The 21,270-nt window shown below is 39.9% G+C and overlaps 1 protein-coding gene across 1 annotated transcript in view; it reads left to right on the top strand.

The window, feature by feature from the left end:
- Window positions 1-21,270, top strand: part of KrT95D (phosphofurin acidic cluster sorting protein KrT95D) — a 406,149-nt gene that overhangs the window by 327,465 nt on the left and 57,414 nt on the right. The window contains exon 2 of the mRNA XM_071583373.1: window positions 7,049-7,136. Within this exon, the coding sequence (XP_071439474.1) occupies window positions 7,049-7,136 (88 nt within the window). The remainder of the gene's footprint in view (window positions 1-7,048; window positions 7,137-21,270) is intronic.

The following is a 21,270-nucleotide window of genomic DNA, read 5'->3' as shown; positions in this document are numbered from 1 at the left end:
CTCGTGGCGGTGAATTCTTTATCAGAACGCTATATGATAATGCTATCAAAAAATTATTAGTCTTTGTAACTGTGCCTACTAGAACATCTATTGCATTCACGGGGAAAATGACGAAAGCGTATTTCTGTTCAAAAGTATTAATTTTCACTTTGTTACCCATTATAAAGTAATTAGGAGTTAATAAAATTAAAGGGTTAACTGAATTTTATGTATTTCACCTTCGGATGGAAAATAAACTAAATGATTCCCCATAATTTTATTGGATAGCAACGAATTTCACTATAATGCTGCACAGAAATATGGGTTGTCACCTAAATGTGACATCTTTTAGTATGAATATGAAGGCATTTGTTTATTCTCTACTAATTTAAAATATCGTTGCGAATCGATTGAATATTTTATCTTTCTTTTAACCTTCGAGTCAACGAAGATTAAACTGAATCAACTGCAGCGTACCTGGGAATTCCCTTTTCACTCCTAACTCTTCGGGACTGATAGATACTTGCGTTGAATCATCTAACATCCTCATTTATTGCGTTAGAGTTTATTCAAGTCGATGAAAGCCGTCGTTTTGAAAATAAATAAATAAGGGAAATGGAACAACGATGATCAAATTCGTCACCATCTGCAACACTCTGCAGAGGCCTGAATGGTGAGTTTGCTAGAGTTAACTTTCGAAAAAAGCATATATTTAAAAACAAAACCCTCCTGGATTTTAGCAGTTCCCCCAAGTGGTAGTGTGATAGCTTGAAAGGGTCTCACAAAATTTTCCACTCCTCTCCCCGATACTTCCCCGAATCAACTCTGGAGGAGTTGGCAACCCCCTAGTCTGTGGGTGTGATCGCGACACATTCTCCCCTGGGTCCCCCTCCCCCATGATCTCCTCTCTCCCATTATCCTCACCCCTTCTCCCTAATCCCTCGCAGCAACTCTCCCACGTGGCGGGCGTCTTCGACTTTCCTTTTTCCTACCTTCCTTTCCCTCCCGCCGACGTCTCCTCCACCTTCGCCCGTACTCCCACGGTTCTTCCCTCAGGCCCACCCCACCCACCCGCCGATCTATCCCCATTCACTATTTATTATTCCACCCGGAATATCCTCCCTCCCTCTCTCTCTCTCTTCGGGATCTTCTCGCAAGGAACGCCTCGAATCGGAAGGCCGGGGAGGATTTCTTTCCCTCCCTCCGGTCGATTGGAATGACTCACTGTGACTGGCGCCTGGCGCATTCGGCAACCTCCACATCACGCCACCCTCAAACCCCCCCCTCCCTCGCACGCACCCTTTTTCTCCCTCGTTCATTTTCGTGCCGTCCTCCCCCTTGCTTGTGTCTCGCCCTCCCTCCCTCCCCCCTTTCAGGGTTTTCCCGTGTCCTCTCCCTCCTCCCCTCCCTTCACCCTCTTCCCTCCTTCCACACTTTTTTTGCTCCGTCTCATCGCTGCGGATAAGAGAAGGGCCGCGAGGAGGTTTCAGTGATCCTTCTCGCGATATTTTTCTTTGTTGGGAAACACTGGATGTATTCCTTTTTTTAGCAGAAATATGTCCTCTTTTTTTTGCCAACGGCTCTCCGTATCCAAGCACTCATCTTCCTCCGATGTAGTCTACGTTGCAGGCGGCCACCCATCCCACAGTTATACGTACATGGTTTGTGTAAAGTTTGTCTGGAAATGTTTTGCAAAAATAGATTTATTTCAGATTTTGCTACAATGCCTCGAATTATTCCCAGTACGTCCCTAGAGCGTCGACACACTTTTGCCAGCGGCTTTTCCACGACTCGAAGGTTTCTTGGTCCGGAAGGTCCTTAAGGGTACGCGTGCAAGCTTCTTTGAGGGCACATAGGGTCCCATTGTGGTGTCCTTGGAGAGAAGATTTCAGCTTTTGGGATAGGAAGTAGTCTTGTGTAAATTGGGACTGTAAGGGGGGTAGGGGAAACGTCGTGATGCCGTTACATATCTTTGCAACTAGACTCTGTCTCGGACGTCCGTCAAAACATTTGGGACGAGTTTATCGCTGATTTTCGCACTGCCAAATTTTCAGTGTTAATAGTGTTCACTGTCACTATCTTATCATTGCCAATACGATCTGCAATCACTCGGACACTCAACCGGCGGTCTGAATTCAGCACTTCGCGGACACGTTAGGAAAAAATTGTCACCGATACTTTGTATACAAACCTTGTGTACACCTACATGTTTACACGTGCGCGCGACTCTTGCGGCCAGTGGCAAGAGATCGGGAAATGTGGGGGATATTTTAAATGGGATGGGATAAGATTGGGGAAGTTTTAAGTTTTTATATGTTATTGGTTGTAGGAAGGAAAAGTTCCGGAATATACGTATAATTTTTGGTGTTATTATTATTATTTACAATAGTCAACAGTCAATGTATGTTTTTGATGGACGCGGGATAAAATAAAAGCTGCAATTCTAAACTATATCCAACACGATGTGGGAAGGGAACCACACAGTCCACTTCACAAAAAACCACTCTTCGTCTCCACCTCCCTTAATTCATTCGCCATCCATCCATGGAAGAATCACTCGCCAATCAAAATTCTTTGCAACTGCTGCCTTCTTCCAATTTCTCCCAACAGCCTCCTCCCTTCCCCTACCACACGCGGCACTTATTCCTATTTTGCACTCTCCCTCCATATTACTTATTTGTCCATTGTTGTCCACCCCTTGTCAGAAACTCTCTTCTTTCCCGTCCGTGACCCGATCTGTACGATTTCTGTCCAATAAATACGCGAACTGAGGCCATGAAAACTTTATTTTGCAAAATTTAGTCTACATCGATTCCGTCCCATTCAAATTACTCTCCATACGTTGCTATGCACTTATTCCATCTTCTTTTGCACTGTTTAAAGCACCCTTGGAAGTCCTCCCCGGCAGTTAGCCTTTTCAGTTTTCTCGTCGTTTCTTCCTTTATTAAGTCCACATCTTCCTAGTGATGTCCCCTTATCACATATTTGCATTTTGGGAATAGGAAAAAGTCGCAGGGGGCGAGTTTTGGCGAATAAGGAGGATGATCAAGGATGGCGATTGAATGTGTTGCCAGAAACTGACGAAGAATCAATGCTGAATGTGCAGGTGCATTGTCATGGTGAACGATCCATCCGTCCTGCTCGGTTAAAATTGTGGGCACTGTTGGCGGGGCTGTAGTTCGCATTATGGCCGCCAGATAGCACCAGTTCGCGTATTTAGTGGCCAGACCTCGTTTGTACACGTATTTTAAGTTGTTCTGACTATTAGAATGACTGACCTCTCTCACCATGAAACCCATATGCTCCAATTTCTTTCGCCGGTTTCTTTGTCCAACCCTTCTTCTCTCTCTCACGAGTACTATGGCAAGCGTTGCATCGACGCCGTGTTTTTACCTTGGTAATTTATGACGAATGGATTCTTCCACGCGTTTAATCGTTTTTAACGTCATATTCTCTGGATTGGTTCGATTGATTCAGAAAACAATGGAATCTCGAAATTTCGACGTTTATCGTTTGGAAAAGAGAGAAAGAGAAACGACGGTGTGCGTGCGTGTTTGCTTTGGGCATTCGAATCTTTCCCCCCAATCCGATGCGGAATTTTTCGCGAGAGTGTTTCATCCGAGAGTGTTATCTCGGCAATGTGTCATGTATTTTTTCGGCGGGGTCCGTCCTCCGCCGTTATCAGGTGGTGGCGTCGGGATGATTGTGATTTAACAGTTAGATGATTGAATTGGGTGGGAGAGAAGCAATCACGGCGCTTCCAGAGCGGAAAAGCTGCCGCCCTCTCCTCGTACCTCTTTGATACGCCGAATGAGTTTGTGTGACAATTTGATTCTCATCGCTTTTAGTCTCGTAGTACGAAGTGTTATGAAAAAGGTTCAAGGGTATTGGCTCAACAATTTTGACTTCTTTAGTCGCAGTAACATTATAAGTGACTCTTGACGATAAAGATGACAATGGATGCTAACAGTACGGATGTTGAATGATTTACGGGTGAAACCAGGCCTTTCTTTTAAAATCTAATGGCACAACTTGCCCATATACATGGATATCACCATGAAACTTCCCCACCCCCTCCGAGTTCGCCGTTCGGCGGTTATGGACCACATTGATTCGAATTAGCATTTTCCTGCCTTGATATTCTCCCAATACTTAGTTCTTACGTTTTTCCCACAATTTTGTGTATCTTTCTACACTCTTTGTACTCATGCATATTCATTTTCAATCGTTTGTCAAAATCTAGTTATTTTTTATATTATTGAGCACTCAAGTGTAATTATATTTTCACTGAATGTGTTTGACGATGGGTTAAATGAAAGAAGGGGCTGCCACAGCCCCTTTCAATCTGGTCCGAGTGAAGCCGAATTATTATTGTTCACTCTTCTTTCTCTCACTCTTTTACTCTCCTCCTCTCATCTGTGTTCTATCCTGGAAACCCGTGGTAGTCTCAGTTCTGAAGATTTTCCGATAGCACACCCCTGTTTCCCGCACTTCCATTTCCTGCATTCGTGCCTCTTGAAACTATCGTACCTTGGTTTTCCAAGCCTCAAAGAATTTCAATATGCTATGGTTTAGGTATTCCTTGTCCATTCGATAGTTGTGTCAAAAACGTTGATCTTAATGGCACGCTTTTTTCTAAAGTTACCTATACCTTTTTTCAAATGAGCCTGATCAAAAAAAAAGTTAATGCCCGGCTTTACCTCGTAATTCCCTGAAATTCGCCTCGGTGAACACGTGAACGGCATCGGGTAACAGGATACGTGTCGCCGGCTGCATATGTTAACGGATACTCTGAAATACCCTGCGCCGGCCAAACGCCATACTCAAAATCTCCTCCTTGGCGGGAGTCGTATTGTTACGGTTTCTAAGTGTCAAATTTTTGGTCACGCATTAATCAGCCCTAAATGAACTGGTGGACTATTTTCCTCCCTTCGCAAAGTCTTTGATTGTATGATACCTGTCGTAAAATGTCACCCTCCCCCAATCTGTTACGAAGACAACTATTCCTTTATGTGAGGGCACGAGGGAGTTCTTGTCTTGAATGCGCTTCATGCCATTCTCAATGACGTCCATGATTGGCAGCGGTGAAGTGCCTTTGCAGAAGACCAAAATGGAGTCAATGCATAAGGTGGGAATCGTCACATAACACCGTAAAATTCCGTTGTGTAATAGGGTTTTCTCCTTATAAATCGGAAATAGCTATCGGTCCGGTCAATTTCTGCTCCGCAAGTGTCCATGGCGTGCTGCAACGACTTGGCTTTTTAATCTCTCAGTTCAACCATTAAACGGGTGGACGGGTTATATTTTCTGCAATTTTTGCTCTCTCTGCAGTGCTTAAGGGTACGGACAGAAATGCGTCGTGTTATGTTTCGCCGCTGCCGGTTTTTGCACGCTGCGTGGCTTTCCGCGCACTCGCCGCGATCACGAGCGATGCTATCGCGTCGCAGGTCTCATTGGTGGGTGGCTTTATTGCAAGGCTTGACCCCACACCGACTTCCTCCTTGCGTAGTTAAGTGCATGCGCACACAACTCGGCTGTCGTGCATATATTCGTCGCTTTTGTGAAGTGCTCGCTCTTAAGAGTCATCGATTTTTCTCGTGGAGCGAGGATGGAGGACTGGGAATCTTTAAGGCGGTTCGGCCGTAAACGTCTAATAACCACAGATGTTGCGAAAATGTTGTCGATGCACCTCTGAAGAGAATTTTAGCTGTTAGCAATTTTAATGGCTGAATTTCGAGTTAGTTCTCCCATGATTTATTCTAAAACATTTTGAAAAAAGATTATAATGGATGTACTGATATCATCAGTAAAAAGGATTAATTTAAAACATTTATGTAAAACCTACCCCAGCTTAAAGGACATATTTAACGGATTAATTTAATGTTTCGTGCATTTGTACGCGGACTGCATCATCATATCTCAGATTAGGCGTTTCCAGTGATGACGAAATTAAGGGGCTAGACGAAATACATCCTTGTTCTGAAATATAAATATATGTATATATATGTATATAAATATATATATATATATATATATAATATATATATATATATTATCCATCCGTCCCATTATATATATATATATATATATATATATATATATATATATATATAATGGGACGGCACAATATAACACAAATAGAATAGCAACATTTAAAAGGACACTCAACGGTAAATTGTTCGAGCTTTCGGCCCTCTCAGAGGCCTTCTTCAAGTACTTACTCTTACTTGCTCTTACTTACTCTTTCTTGAAGGGAGAGGGTCGAAAGCTCGAACAAATTACCGTGTGAGTGTCCTTTTAAATGTTGCTTTTCTATTTGAGTTCTATTGTGCCGCTTGTGTGTGTTTTCCGTACAATCGTTATATATATATATATATATATATATATATATATATATATTTACGCACACATATGCCATTTATGTTTTAAAGTAAATGAAGTTATTTTTGCCTTCTACAACGTTTGAGTCCACCTTAGTTCATGTGCTAGTTCATGATTGGTGTTCAAATTGTAAGGATGGTGAAAAAAATTCAACCTGCCATATGCATCATACTCAATTCATATTAAACTATAGTTCAATTGTCAAACAATGACGTAAGAAAACTATGTACAGAGAAGCTGCATGTTTTACTCGCACTGGGTGGTTAACTCAAAGTAAAGAGGAAGGCCGAAGTAGCTTTTTGAGGGGAGAATTACCATTTATTGCATGCATATCGAATGCAGAAGTATCCCTTTCAACTCTGAGCTTGTAAAAGTATTTTCATAGAATTAATACTTATATCTTTTTTAAAAAAATACTATGCCTGCATGTATTTAAATGCTTCGTTCCAGTTTCAATGCTTCGTACCATGTTTCCAATGCTTCGTACCATGATAATGGCTCTGTATTCGTTTAAAACCGCCTCCGTCATTAGATATAAAACCCCTCAGTTATTTGAATAATTTGAAATTACTTGAAAGTTGTTCGCACCAATTGTGCTTATCGTCGATACTCAGTTAAAATCTTACATAACGATGCACCCTCTCGCGTATTTAATTGTATGAATTAATTCGCTTTCGTTTCTTTACAGGCTGTGTTCGCTCACCCTCTCCCGCTTGGTTATTCTGAAAGCACTGGGCCCGGATCTCTCCTCCATCATAATCGCCGTCAAAATGCAGGTGAGTACGTTGCGCAAGACGCCTCAATGGAGGTGCGCGCCCGCTGACAGCCAGCTCTTAAATATTTCCTCCCAAAATATGAACGGCGTCCGGATCGTCTCTTTAGGCCAAGTCTTTCGTCCCGTTCGTCTGCTCTCACAATCCATTTCTTTTCACGCCATGTAAGGTGTCATCTAGTATAAGCTTTATGCGGGTTTGCATTTTTCAAGAAGCTTGAATTTTTAATGCGCGAAGACCGCTTTTAGGGAGTGGGAACCAGCATTCAAAGGTCGCGTCGAGGCTATTAAAGGCTTAACTCAAGGCGACGCGGCGAGAGAGTTATTCTCCAAGATTTTTGTGTCCTGAGGTTCGCCTATCCATTTAGCACACTTGTTCTCGCCGTCTTTATTTTTTTGGTACCTCGCGAAACTGTTTCCAAAAACGTTTTCCAAAACGTGTGTTAATTCGCCTTTTTACGTGATTTCTGTATTTGGAATCATAGGATGAATTCCCTTAGAGGGCTATCATGGCATTTGAGCGATAAGTAATGTTAACACTGAGCTACATGTCTTCAAAAATTCCCCTTCAATAAAGTTCCATCAGCAAAGTTTCTTCAAGATTGTAAGTTGTGACTCATCTACAGGGTGCTCAAACGTAGTGGGAAACCCTGGAACACCGAACTATTGAGCTCGCGTGAGTGTGCCCCAAGGTATGCTGGCGAATTTGGAACGCCGTTTAGGGACTCAAGTGGAAGTGACGCAAGCCGTAATACGTCGTGACTTCCTGGCTGTGTGAGAGGATTCGTCATATGTTGCCAAATGTCGTATTTTTCAAATGTTATATTCAGAATTATTGGTGTTCATAGTAGGAGCGTGTGGTTTCTCAGCCATTCACATACTGAAGGATGTCCTCGCAAAAGTAAACGCTGCGCTCAATTGCTGCTTTACAGTCGACGCATTTTCCAATGGCGAATAATCGTAGTTTAAATATTAAAATAAGAAATATTTACTGATAACAAATGTCATCATTAGGTGTCTCACAATGCAAATGTACGGTTGAATTATTTTGGGTTTCCCCGTATGAGGAGCGGCAGGGGCGGAGAGTTATCGTGCTCTGCATGTGTGTTATACCATCCCATCTGTACCTTATTGGGACAGCATTTCGCGCATAAATTGGCACTTTCTTCAACGTATGTATTAGTGCTATCTATATACGGGCTATTTATAAATGTTTTAAATGCTTTTCATGTTCTTGGAAAACATCTGGATTACCGACTGAGGATAAATCTTTCTTCGCAATTTACTTCAATTTAATTCGTGCCAGCGAGGCCCGCCCTTCAGGAATTACGTATATTTTTATAATAATTACAAAGAATGGTTGTGAATTCGTCTTATAGCTAACCCCAAGAGAAATTAATTTAATCCTAGATCAAGTAAAAAGAGCAAGGAAGATGATGACATACATGTATATCGTAGGCTTTCGAGTTTTGAGCATAGATGATGGTGAAAAAATAATAGTCTGAATAGAAAGGTAAATGAATAAGTGCTTCATAAAATAAAATACTAAAACTTGAATAACAGGACGATACTTTAATAATTCGATAACAGCACGCTGTTTAACTCGCGTCGACATAGCACTAGAACACGTCTCCGTACATCTGTTTCTCCAAATACATTGGATGAATGGAACGACCTCAAACCTGCGCATGCGGGTAGAGGGGGGAACGTTACTTCCACGTGCCCCCGGGAGTGCTTCTCAAGGTCATTTTGTTTGTGGTCAATAGTCTTAGTTGTGGCGTTTGCAGCGTGTGTGCATCAGTTTTCAGCACAGCACTCTCGTACCTTCGTTAGCCCATACCAAAATATGTCTGCAATGTGTGTTGCGGAACGTACAGGATGTTATTCGCCTTTCAGACTGAGCGGCTCCAAATTTACTGAGTGATGCGCTCTTTAAAAATATCGTTGCCCACGGCCATTTGTTCGGGTGAGCATGATATTTTGCTGAAATTTATTTTCGAAAAAAAATAAAATTGACAGCCAGAGGAAAGCGATCGCTCATTCTCCATTCATCTTCACAGTTCGAGGCTTGTTAGGTGTTTTCCCAATTTTTATGGGAAAATGTCATTGGTTACCCAAGTATTTTATATTGTGTTCTCTTTCGCATAGATGTGGAAAATCGATCTTAAAATCACCTATTTTTTCTTCGAAGTACTTTCATTTTGTCGAAGGACTAATTTTTTTTGGCTTGGAAAATTTGTTTCCTTCTTCAAAATTTGGACGTGATTAACGAGTAAATAAAAGTAAGGGGTGTTCCGTTTGAATAATTGGAATAAAGAGCGTGGACGAGGCCTCCTAATTCATTATTCTAAGAGATTAAGCATTTCATTTTTTCAATAAGATCTAATGGCGTGTCATTTACCGAAATAAACCGTTGGATCGCGTGGTCATTTACCTTATGCGTGATGCTTTTTTTCGACTGAAACTGTTGCTGGCTAGTAATAGGAAATGTTAGGGCGTGAATGGCATTATTTTCGTTCATCTGGGTGCGCTTTGTGATAATAACTTATTCTTTTCACTTTGGGAAAGAGGTTATTGACCGAAAATTATGTCGTAAGCGGAAATCAAAATATTATGTTTTAACCTCTTCGCTGTGATTGAGAAGATAGTAATGTAAGCACCGTTAATGATTATTAAAGCATTCAAGGGCCTCATTTTTAACATAGAGTAAGCGGAAGTATTTCATTCATAGTCATTGAGTCACAAATATTACACGCTTTATCGAATAGGCAGCTAAATATTCGTCCTTCAGAATGTTTTCTTCAAAAAATCCATAAATAATGAGGAATTTGTCGTTAAAACTGAGAAATCAAGAAATTATTATGACTAAGTTGGTTATTTAAATAAATATAGTAGTTGATACATTCCGCCAATGCTTTATATCTACCATTTGGAGTTTTAATTTTGTAAATAGAAATACATGCCTCAATCATACAGGTAGGTGTTTTTGACGCCAGGATCACTAAATCTCAAGTAATGTTGTCTCATATCACAGTGGAATGGATTGTCGCTTGTAGATAGTTAGCTCTTCGTTGCACGACCAATCGCCTCCTGATGATGCTGTATTTTCCGAATTGGATTGGGTATGCCCTTCTTCCGACTGCTCCACGCAGAGGCGTGCGAACTTGTTTTAAATGTGTTTTTTCGCCATGCTGAGCGGTGAAAGTAAGGAACTTAGAACACCAGCTGTCAGAAAACAAACTAGTGCAAATGTGAAACGCTTAACGTCTTAAGTATGTTAGTAATACACTTTGACTGCTACGCACGGTCATTTCAATTACCCGAAGACGAATTATACGATTAGGTTTTTATCGTCAGTTATCATTACTGGAACATATCTTGAAGTCTCTAAATTTATGCATTTTATTTCATTTTTTTAGTTATTTAGAATTTTATGTATTTAATCAAAGAGTTTTTCCGACAAATCCCGTGAACAAATGTGTATTACCACGACAAACCAATCAAGTAACCATAAATACAACGCGGAATTTAACGAGGCTAGTAAAAAGATTGGCACACAAAAAAAGAATTAAATTTCAATAACTAAAAGTCAATACTATGCAAATTTGGGTGAAATGGTTCTCGAAGCTACTCGTAATATAACTCAGAAAAATGGGTATCTAAAATTTGAATTTTTAATTGACAAGTACATTTCAAAGACTCCCACCAAAGAATCGTCCTTCCAATCAAGTAATATGCCAAAGTTTGATTACCAGTTGGTATATTTTTAAAGATATAGTTTATTGTTATTGTGATAAATTGAAAATGACCTAACATATGTGTCTATGCGAAGCCGTAATTTAATAGTCGATGAAAATTAAATTTCATTTACACTTCCTGGATTATATGCTTCTTAAGCTTAATTTTAAACATTATTCGTTCATTTGAATGTTCGATTCTTATTAATTGGTCCTGGTGGCACAGGTGTGCTCATATACGTACTATTATGAGGAGGTTTAGTGTAGCTAGCGAACTACTTTCCCCGCACTTACGGTTATGCTATATTCAACCCAGCAATAAGTCGAAATTATCATTGGAGGACAATATTTTGTATCGCCCAAATGAAGTCAAGCACATTGACGAAACAGTATTATTTCCCAAATGTTTCGTTTATAGAACAAATGCCAAGAATATATTACATCACTTATGGTATGCATGCAAGTAGACATTCAATCGATAGGATAACTAACGGTTGTATGTAATTCTTCGATTACGAGCCATTAGTTGCTCTTGGATGACCTCTTGGTGGCCTGTCTTATAGGATTGGAACCCAATTAATTGAAATGTCTTATGAATAGAAGATTTTATGAAAACGTTTCGGGAACAAAATGCGGAATCCCTTGTCCTACAAGCCTTTTAATCGCAATTAAACCACTCAATTTGAAGGTCATAGTGATAAAATTCGATCGACACGAAGTTTCACCCAACGTACTAGGTTGGGGAAAAGATTTACGATCAAAATATCTGTGGAAGACATTTTAGCTTCAATTTAAATTTTTTTAAGTATCATATTTTAAATTTTAAAAAACATAAAATCTTAATGAAGTGGTCGATGCACTAGCTTAACATTCAGATGCTTCTTTTCGGACCAGATGCAATTAGTTCATACATTACTGGATGTAGTAAATCCTTAGGACCGTCATAGAAAATTGTTAGACTATGTTTCTATCCCTATTCTGAGCAACAAAAGTGCATATTAAAGCATGCAATTACTTCCTTTTTCATCTCCTTTTTCTTTATTTCATACGTCAAACCATCCAAAATTCCTATTCTTTTTTTCAGTCTTCTTCAACATTTTCCATTATATTACACCCTTCCCCTCCCACTTCCTCACACTATCTTCTCCTTCCAGTTTACGTCTTACTTTCTCTCGCATTTATCCGACAACCGCCTTACCTAACATTCCCCGCACGTTTTGATATAGCATGCTCCTCTCTCACATACTTCTTCGTAGGTGGTTTTCTCCATCTTTCTCGGCTGCCACATTATATCTATTCCGTTTACGATTATGCAGAAGGTTAGTTCACATCTGCACTCGTTGGCTTTCGTAATCGGGGATATTGCCAAAACGTATTTGTTGTGCACCGAAGTATTTACTCCCGTTGAAATCTCTTGATAGATTTTTTTTCGTGAGTACGATATTTTTTCTATTTTACTACGCACGGAGAATATAAAATAAGTGTGACAATTACAAGTGAAGGTAAGAAAAACATGTCGCTTCCAAAAATTAGATCTTAGCATTTCTATTACGTCCTTTTACAGGCGGCGGGGCTCTGAAACCTTACTTAAAACATACGATGTCTGTCCAATAAATACGCGAACTGAGGCCATAAAAACTTTACTTTGCAAAATTTAGTCTACATCGATTTCGTCCCATTCAAATTACTCTCATTCGTTGCTATGCACTTATTACATCTTCCTTTCCGCTGTTTAGAGCACCCTTGGAAGTCCTCGGCAGTTAGGCTTTTTAGTTTTCTCGTTGTTTCTTGCTTTCTTAGGTCCACATCTTCCCAGTGATGTCCCCTCATCACATCTTTGCATTTTGGGAATAGGAAAAAGTCGCAGGGGGCGAGCGAGATCTGGCGAATAAGGAGGATGACCTAGGATGGGGATTGATTTTTTCCCCAGAAACTGGCGAACAATCAATGCTGAATGTGCAGGTGCATTGTCATGGTGAACGATCCATCCGTCATGTTCGGTTAAAATAGTGGGCACTGCTCATTTTCCTGAGTTCAGTTCATCAGCTGTCATTCGGAGATTTTTTCGACGATCGGTAATGACAAGGGACCGCACACGATCAATGTTGTCGTCAACACAGGTGGTTGAAGGTCCCCGCCCAGCATCATCCGTGGCGTCTTATCGGCCATCTTAAAAACGCTTCATCCACTTGAAAATTGATGTTTTCTTCAGAGCATTATCACCGTAAACAGCTGTCAATATTTCAGTAATTTTTTGATATCTGTACCACGTTTTACCGAAAAAATTGATGTTGATTCGTTGCTCTGTAATTTCCTCCATTTCCATTTTCGACAAGCAGTAAAATAAGGGCAACAGAAACTATCATAAATGGCACCATGCGCACAGCTCGACGATCCGCCAAGCATATACGGCTCATTGGGTCTCAGGCAACTAGCGCCGCTAGTAGGCGGGGCTATAGTCCGCATTATGGCCGCCAGATTGCACCAGTTCGCGTATTTATTGCACAGACCACGTTAAAGCCGGTGAAGAAATGTAAGGTAATAATTATTCACGGTGGGTAAACGAGTTTAGTTGGGATTGCTGTTTTTGACCCTTTCATGATAATAATTCTGCAATAGCTGTACGGCAATTTTGGAGGAAATTCTCCTCTAAATAGTCTTCTTCCTGCGATGAGTAATTAAATGTCTTTCTTGGTGAAGAATGTAAAAAATAATAAATTTCTCCCAAGAAAATGTTTACCGTGTTATTTCATTGTTCCATATTCATCATATATGTTAACAACCCCCGTGTCACGCGTCCATATTTATTGCATCTTTAATTCAGGTTTACCCCTTGATTTTTGAATTTGCATTTTACCGGATTTTAAAGAACAATTTATAAAAATCTATGCAAATGAGATAATTTTAATAGTATATTTGTGGAATTTCAAGGAGCTATTTATTTGCATTGTATATCAAAATGAAATCTTTAAAAATTCAAGTCTCTGATGGTAAAATATTGTCTTAGATGATTGATCTTCTGAAGAATCCTAGAATTTATTGAGTACGCCTTATTCACCTTCCGATTTTTTAAATATTTAAATCCAAAGCGCATAAAAATATTTCCCCGCACGAAGCCCTGTCATCACACTGCCCTTAACGCCAATGTGTAACCGTAACTGATTTTGGACGTCTCTCTCTCTCTTTGTGGGGCCGTTTCGAAATGAACTAGATCAAATGATTTACAAATAGCCTAAATCTTTAAGCAACGAGAAGTATTAAGTACAGAGTAAAACATATTAATTGCTCTGATAACTTAAACTCACTTTATTTTCGTCAAAATCAAGCCTTACATTTTTTTATACATTTTAGTATGCTTATACGTCCAGCCTGCCCTAGTATTTTCTAAGTCTGTTGTTTTAATATTTATATTAATCTTGAAAAAAATTCGCACGGATATTCATCGTGGGGTATTTCAACAGATTTATTTATCGTTAAAAATTAATGGATGATTCGCGAATACCTTCCTGTAATTCACAAGGAGGAAGAGCTTATCAACGAGCCACTTTCGTTCGGGACGTCAGTTAAAAAAAAGTCGCTCTCTAAAAACTCGGTAGGGCTCCGCGTGGAGGTCATTGCCAGTTGGGTGGATCACGATGTCGCAGCCGACTCTCCCTGAGTCAAAAGACCCGGACCGAATATCGTGGAGAGTGCCCCGTGTTTGCCTGTTGTTTCGATGCGGAGTCGAGGCGGACGGTTTTAGTGAGAGAGGGGACCCGTGCCTTATCAGCGCGCAGGAGGAGACATTCGAGGAGCGAAAGGGGTCGTGTTCGTCGGCCTCTCGACACTCGCTCGTGGGGGGCAAAGCCCTCGCTCGCTTTTTATCCCCTGCTCCCCCCGCTCCGTGATCGACGCCACGGGTGGCGGATGCCCACCCCATCCATCCCCGTCCGACCTGCTCAAGAAGACGGGAAATCCGACGCAGTAATCGGAGGACCTGAGGAAAGAGAGGTGACGCCGGGGACGGAAGGAGCGTCGACATAACTCTCGGCTTCCGTCCCCACGTCACTTTGCCCTCCATTGGGGTTCTGCGTCGCTTCCAGACTGGTTGGTGCCCCGGGCGATATTTAGCTGTATCAAGGATGGTAGGTTTTCGTGGCGATTCGCACATTCTGTGGTGGTTGATTGCCTGAGGAGAATTTGGTCTCAACGTTTCTCTGACGTTAAAACGAGTGTCTCTTCAATCGTAGCTAATTTCTAAAGCCACAGCCACCTCGGGAACGTATTATATCAATCGTTCGTCTTATATAGAATAATGTTTATGGGGCAATACCCTTATATTTATTTATTTGATACTCAAAAACTGCAAACTCTAAAAAATATCATATATCATTTTAAAGGAGAGATTTATTCGTCCAAAAACAGGACTCTTTGTTTGACCCCTTACTTAAATTCTCATCTTTATTATGGGCGCACTTTGTAAATATTAAATGCGTTAAAGGCAAACAGAAATGAATCATTTACGACTCCATTCTTTCTCATTTTGATTCTCTGTAACTCTTCTTTACTCTGCCCAGGCATACATAAATATTTAATGATAAAGGACATTTTCTCCTCACTGTTACGTTAAAGCTTGTGTAAATAATGATCATAAATTACGATGTAGGAAAGAATTCAAAATTATTTTTATTGTAGTTGAAGCAGAATCAAAGTATAGCAACGTGCTGTATAGTATAGAAGTAAACTCGGGGATAGTTAAAATTGTGCTGAAAATTACGAACCTGTCCTTCGATTTAAGTCCTTCTTAAAGAGCCTGTGTGGGCAGTCTGTTTTCTAATGAATCCACAATCCGCATTCCCGAATTTTTGCACTCAACTTGTATGGAAAACTCAAGATCCAGTATCATCAATCTATACATGTTATCTTCTAATCAAGGGTCACTGTTGGAAACAGAATCCCGTACTCGCCAATATAAAACCGAAATGATTTAAAATGTATGTCGAATGAAACTTCATGAAAATATAATGCTCGAAAAGTTATCAGAGTTCGACCCTGTTAGCGTTTTTCTGTGGAATTATTGGCATTGTGTTTTATCTTGCCTACAAATGTTTCGGAGCGTTATCTTTCAATTTTATTAAGAAGTTTGCCTCAGAAGAACTATATGTATCAAGTAAGTAGTTGCTGAACGGTTGATCGATTGAACATTTATTAATCATAATTTCCTTAATATCTTTCTTTGGCAATTTAATTCTTTTTTCTTCCACTCTACGTCTGCATTAGTTCTTCTTTTGGCTGTTAAAGTTGGATTCCAATTAAAATAGCGTTTCCCGAAAAAATCGTGACTTGGTGAAACTTCGCTATTGAATTCGTTGAGCGTTCCTAAGTGGTTATTGATGGATCCAGTCACGGTTTGCACGAGAGTCGTCAGACTTGCTGCACTTTGGTTCTCCACGCTGAAATGTTTTCGAGATTCCACAGAAGAGATCAAACAAGCGGCAGGAGTTTTCTTTGTAATCTGGGTGCATTAACTCGAAAGTGTGGGCTTGTGAATGCATTATCAAACAGTCTCTTCGTTCAGGCACTTGTAAAAGGACTCAAAACGAAGTGCAGGTACTTTTGCGAGCGCGTTTTGAATAAATTTTGTATTTCTCTGCGAGTTCTCTTGTGCACTATCCATAATTTCGATATCAGAAGTGGTTTTGACTTTGTTTTCATTAGTCCTTTCCTTATCTGTTAAAGGCACTGCTTCCTTCGAAATTGAGTAAAAATATTAGCTGATTTGTAGTTTAGTCACGGCTTGCTATTTAATATTTTTGTGTTATCGCTGCTAATTATACCAGCATTGTGCTTGTAATAAAAGTTCTCATATCTTGATAATCTAAATTCTAATCTAATAATATCTTGTTAATTTAAATTCTGCGAACAACTGATTTTTCTTCCGATCGGTAGATATAGCACTATGATCTCATTAAAATATCTATAAGAGGTTTTTGAAGCCCTAACTTTGCCTTTACCTCCAAACATAATTTTCAGTGACTCCTGTAATTAATTTCCGTTGATTGAGTCCGATAGTTTTTTCTTTCTGTGTTTCAGAACAGTGCTAGTGCTTCAATTGCCACGTTGCTTGATAAGTATTTTTTTACTCTTTCCGGGTGTCCGGGTGGCGTTCAATTTTAATGCCGTTATCACCATTTATTCATAATCAGCATGGTAAAAATAAATCAATGTTGTCAGAAAACTACGGGTAAGTAAAACTGAATCCAACAAAATGATATCAGCAAGTTTATTGTCTTTTTTTGATATGGTTTGCGTAATATAAAGAGAGAAACATCAGTAGTCGAGTGATCAATTTGTTTTTCGCTTTATATGTTATTTGCTCTTGTGATGATGTTTTGAACGCCAAATGCATTGCCCACGTAGTAAAGCGTCCCTCTCGGCTTAAATGTCCATCATGATTCGTGAAGCGTCGGACAGCCGTTTTCATAGAGCGACAACAGTTAATCCTTCCACAAGGAAGCTTACTGTCGTGTTAAGGCTCTCTCATTAACCCATTTCAGCCGGGTTTTTGTCGGGATAATCAATGCAGCTTTCCTTTTGCATACGAATTTTGTTTGCACAGTAGAATACTTTACTTATACCTTTCTGCCGAAAATATCTCCCATCTGTTCATTTACGGAGTGTGCCAATTATAATGTGATTCCAGTGTAACAGTAATTACGATTATCATTATTTTATATCATTTTGTTTAACTTTTTTAATCATGTGAGCTTCTCTCTTGTTTCTTCGTGGAACATCGATTTAACGCTTTCGTAAAAGAGAATTTTATAAACCCCAAAGCTCAGGCCGTGGCCTTTTGTCGATGATTTCGTTGTAAAAGAGGAATTACCCAAAGAGCCAATTTTTATAATTGCGTCACTAAATGAGCACTGACTAGGGCCTTCGCCCGCCTACTGCCATGCTATCCACAATTTATGTTTCCTATCAATGTGGCCACCACTTGAGTCAAGTCAAGTCGAGAAGTTTTGGACGTTGAAGTTCCCCTGCATTGCAGCGTAAACATTTTGACCGTAGTTATCAGTTGAATTAATCGTTTGCGTCAGGTTTACAGCCCATGAGTGGATCCATCAAAAATGTATGTATGGCTGGGATAAAAGCCTTTCTCCCGCTTCGTTAATGGCAGCGGTTGGCTCCTGAGCACTTAAAAGTGGGCAGGTTACAGCGAGGGAGTTAATGCAAAGGGCCGCAGAAGAGATGAAATGTTGAATGTCGTGGGGGTGAGCCGGTGGGCGGAAGCGAACGAAACCTTTACATACGGTGATTCAGAAGTCCTCCGTACCGAATAACAACCCCCGATTTCTCGAAAATTTCACCAGAGAGAGTTTTACCCGTTGTGTTTGTTTTAACGGCATCACTTTTTTGCGTTGGCTTTTCCACAATTAGCCCTTTGAAAGAAGCATGTTTAACATTATCTCCTTTGAACGAAGCTAACATCTTTAGGATAAAGCATTGTTTAAAATATGAAGAAATACCCTAGTTTTAAAAGTTAATATTTTATGGGCTAATTAAAATGTTCTTGTTTTGTAAATAAATATACAGTGTTGCCAAGCCAAATTGCCTTTAGAAATATTAATTATTTTAGTCTCATCATTTTCGAATTGTTTGCCTCGAAGGGGAAAAATGCGCCTTAACTCAAACAAGGCTGACATTTGTCAATTCGTTTCTCGGTTTCAAATTAGAGAATTAGCGTTTTATTAGCTATCAAAGAAATAATGTGTATTTTTTATGATTGAATGCCTTGGAAAAACGGTGCGTTAAAACTAACATCTAACGTATATTTAGTTTAGTGAAATATAATTCCCGAATGAGTAGTGAGGTCCAAGTTTCACCATATGTCATCAGAAAGTCGTATTTTGTCGTATTTCATGAAGAATGTGTCTGCAATATAAGGAACATTGGTAATCAGTAACGCTATTTACGTGTTTCTGTAAATTTTATCAGTGATGTTTTGTTTTAATTTTGTGTGCATTCAGTCAATGAGAGATTTATCCCATATCGCCATATCATCACGTAGTTAGGATCAAACAACCTTTGTCCTCTGCCTCCCTCCCCCTCACCAGTATTTGCCAGAGTCAGCTGGGCCTGTGTCTGTTTCACAAGCGAGGTGAAAAATGAAGCTTTTGCTAATTGCATTGGATGGATCTTAAAAATGTGATTCACGATTTTTAAAATAATTTATCCTGTGTTTCTTAGACTTTGATTGACCGCGTGGCAGTCTCTGAGTTAGCTGAAATCGGAATAAGTATCAATGCATTGGTGTATATGGTTTACATATCACTCTGCTACAATATGCATCTGCGTTCGTATGGTTTGCACTTAAGGCTCACGGGTAAATCGAAATTTGGCAATAAGAAGAAAGGGGAAAAAAATTAGTCATTATTAATTGGAAAAACGTCATCATTTATTTTAGTTTTTCGGTTAACTGGTTTTACCCATAAATGTTGTGATACGATGGAAAGGGTTCTCTGCCCATAACGGGCACGCAACTTGAACAAGTGTCGAGTTCGCAAAATCATAGCGTTTTCAACTCTGTATCAATTTTTATTTATTTTTTCAATTTCCTCTTTCACTACTCTTCAACATCACTCTGAGAGGTGGTCATATCCTGTGTGATAATTCCAGCTGCAATTACAACATTTTGTTTGTTGATTTCTTGTGGCAAACTTTATTTGGCGAACGCCTCCTGTGCAGGAAATATCGTGCTGAAAAATCGAACCACATAAGAATCTATTCCAAGTATTCTCATTTATTAGAAGTTGTTGGTGATCTGTAGTAGTAATTGATTAGTTGGATTTACTAAGGTTAATGTGATTAAATCATCCCAAATGTCATAGGGGAAGCCTATACTAATCATTAATTAGACCGCAGAGGATTCAATGGAGCCATTTGGCAAATGACTGACGAAGGTTAAGATCAATCATTATACGATCCCAAATAATCCCAATGGAATTCAATATTGTATTTTAATGTATTGTGTTCACTTTAAACAATCTGTGTATCTTAGAATCAGCTGAACTGGAAATAAATACTTGTGATCACATGTATTTATATCCGACGAATTAGGTAAATCATTTTGGAATCGAACAGCGGTATAAAAGGAGTTGTCAGGGTTTCTCTCAGCTGTACATATGCTTCAAAAATATTCCTATTTTTAATGATCTTAAACGTATAATATTTTTTTCTCAAATCAGTTAGTGAGTTTTGCTTACTTAAACACTGGAGACGATGCGCCCAACGCCATCTCTTCTTTGTCATTCTGTGCCTGTTCATTTTGTTTCTTTAGTTTCGTCGGTGTATTCACATCGACATCACGTGATTCTTGGCGCATTTTCCCTCGCGAGTGAAACCGCAACTGGGACCACCTGTTGCCCATCGAGTGTGTCTAGCCTCGCCACAATGGTGTGCCGATCACGATTTTCCGAAACGCCTGCCCCCAGCTCCCGCGCTCAGGTGCAATCCATGCTCCAGACGAGTCCTCTTAGGCATCCGTCGTCTAGGGGAAGGAACTCTTCAAGATTCTGTTCTATGCCCATCCCTCCCTGTATCTATCTACAGCTCCTTGCATTATACACAACTTGAAACACGTAATTCGCTCGTGGGGTCTTCCTTTGTAGTTCCCTTTGTCATCTATAATAAAATATTTGTTCTCATCGTCTGATCAATCGGATTTCCTCTTCATGAACTCTTTTCCACCCAAAGTTAATTTTTTCCCAAATTTCGTTCAAGAATTATTGCACAAAAGCATGAATATAGCTGATGTCGTAACTGCAGCCATGCTGAGAGCTTGGATCGATTTGAACAGTTCATTTTCCATTAAATTTCACGTTCAGAACCCTGGTCGAAAATATATTGGATTTGTAAATCCCTTGAATGGAATTAACCATCAGAATTCACATTCGGACCACACTCGTGGTGATTCGTAATTATGGAAATAGGAATACATGATGTTTCTTTTGGTTATTTTCAAGTCGTTTCGTTGTTTGTTTGCGTTAAGGGGCTTCGAGTATTAAAGGAACCAACAAGGTGAGGAGACTCCCTCCCGTTAGTTAAGATGTTGACCGAAAGGGGTTGCTGGAGTGGGACGTCACGATAGGGAATCTCGCCAATTTTCCCGAATCACAAACCAAGTGCATTATCACTCACCCACTTGCAATTCATTGACATTTTTCGTGAATGGATGTTAAATGTGCGGGAAGACACAAAGCAAGAAGTTCGAGTTTAATTGCGGCTTTCTAATGGGGATGCCGCGAAAGGTCGCGTTAGTGAGAGGGATGTTGATTAAAGACTAGAGAGCAAGAGAGGAGGAGGCTCTCCTATCTCTCTCTCCCTAATTCCTTTAATGCTCGAGGTTCAGAGGACGCCTCC

The sequence above is a fragment of the Hetaerina americana genome, unplaced genomic scaffold (assembly GCF_022747635.1).
Source record: "Hetaerina americana unplaced genomic scaffold, ioHetAmer1.1.p SCAF_133, whole genome shotgun sequence".
In the NCBI taxonomy this organism is placed as follows: Eukaryota; Metazoa; Arthropoda; class Insecta; order Odonata; family Calopterygidae; genus Hetaerina; species Hetaerina americana.
This window is presented reverse-complemented; position numbering and strand designations above follow the sequence as displayed.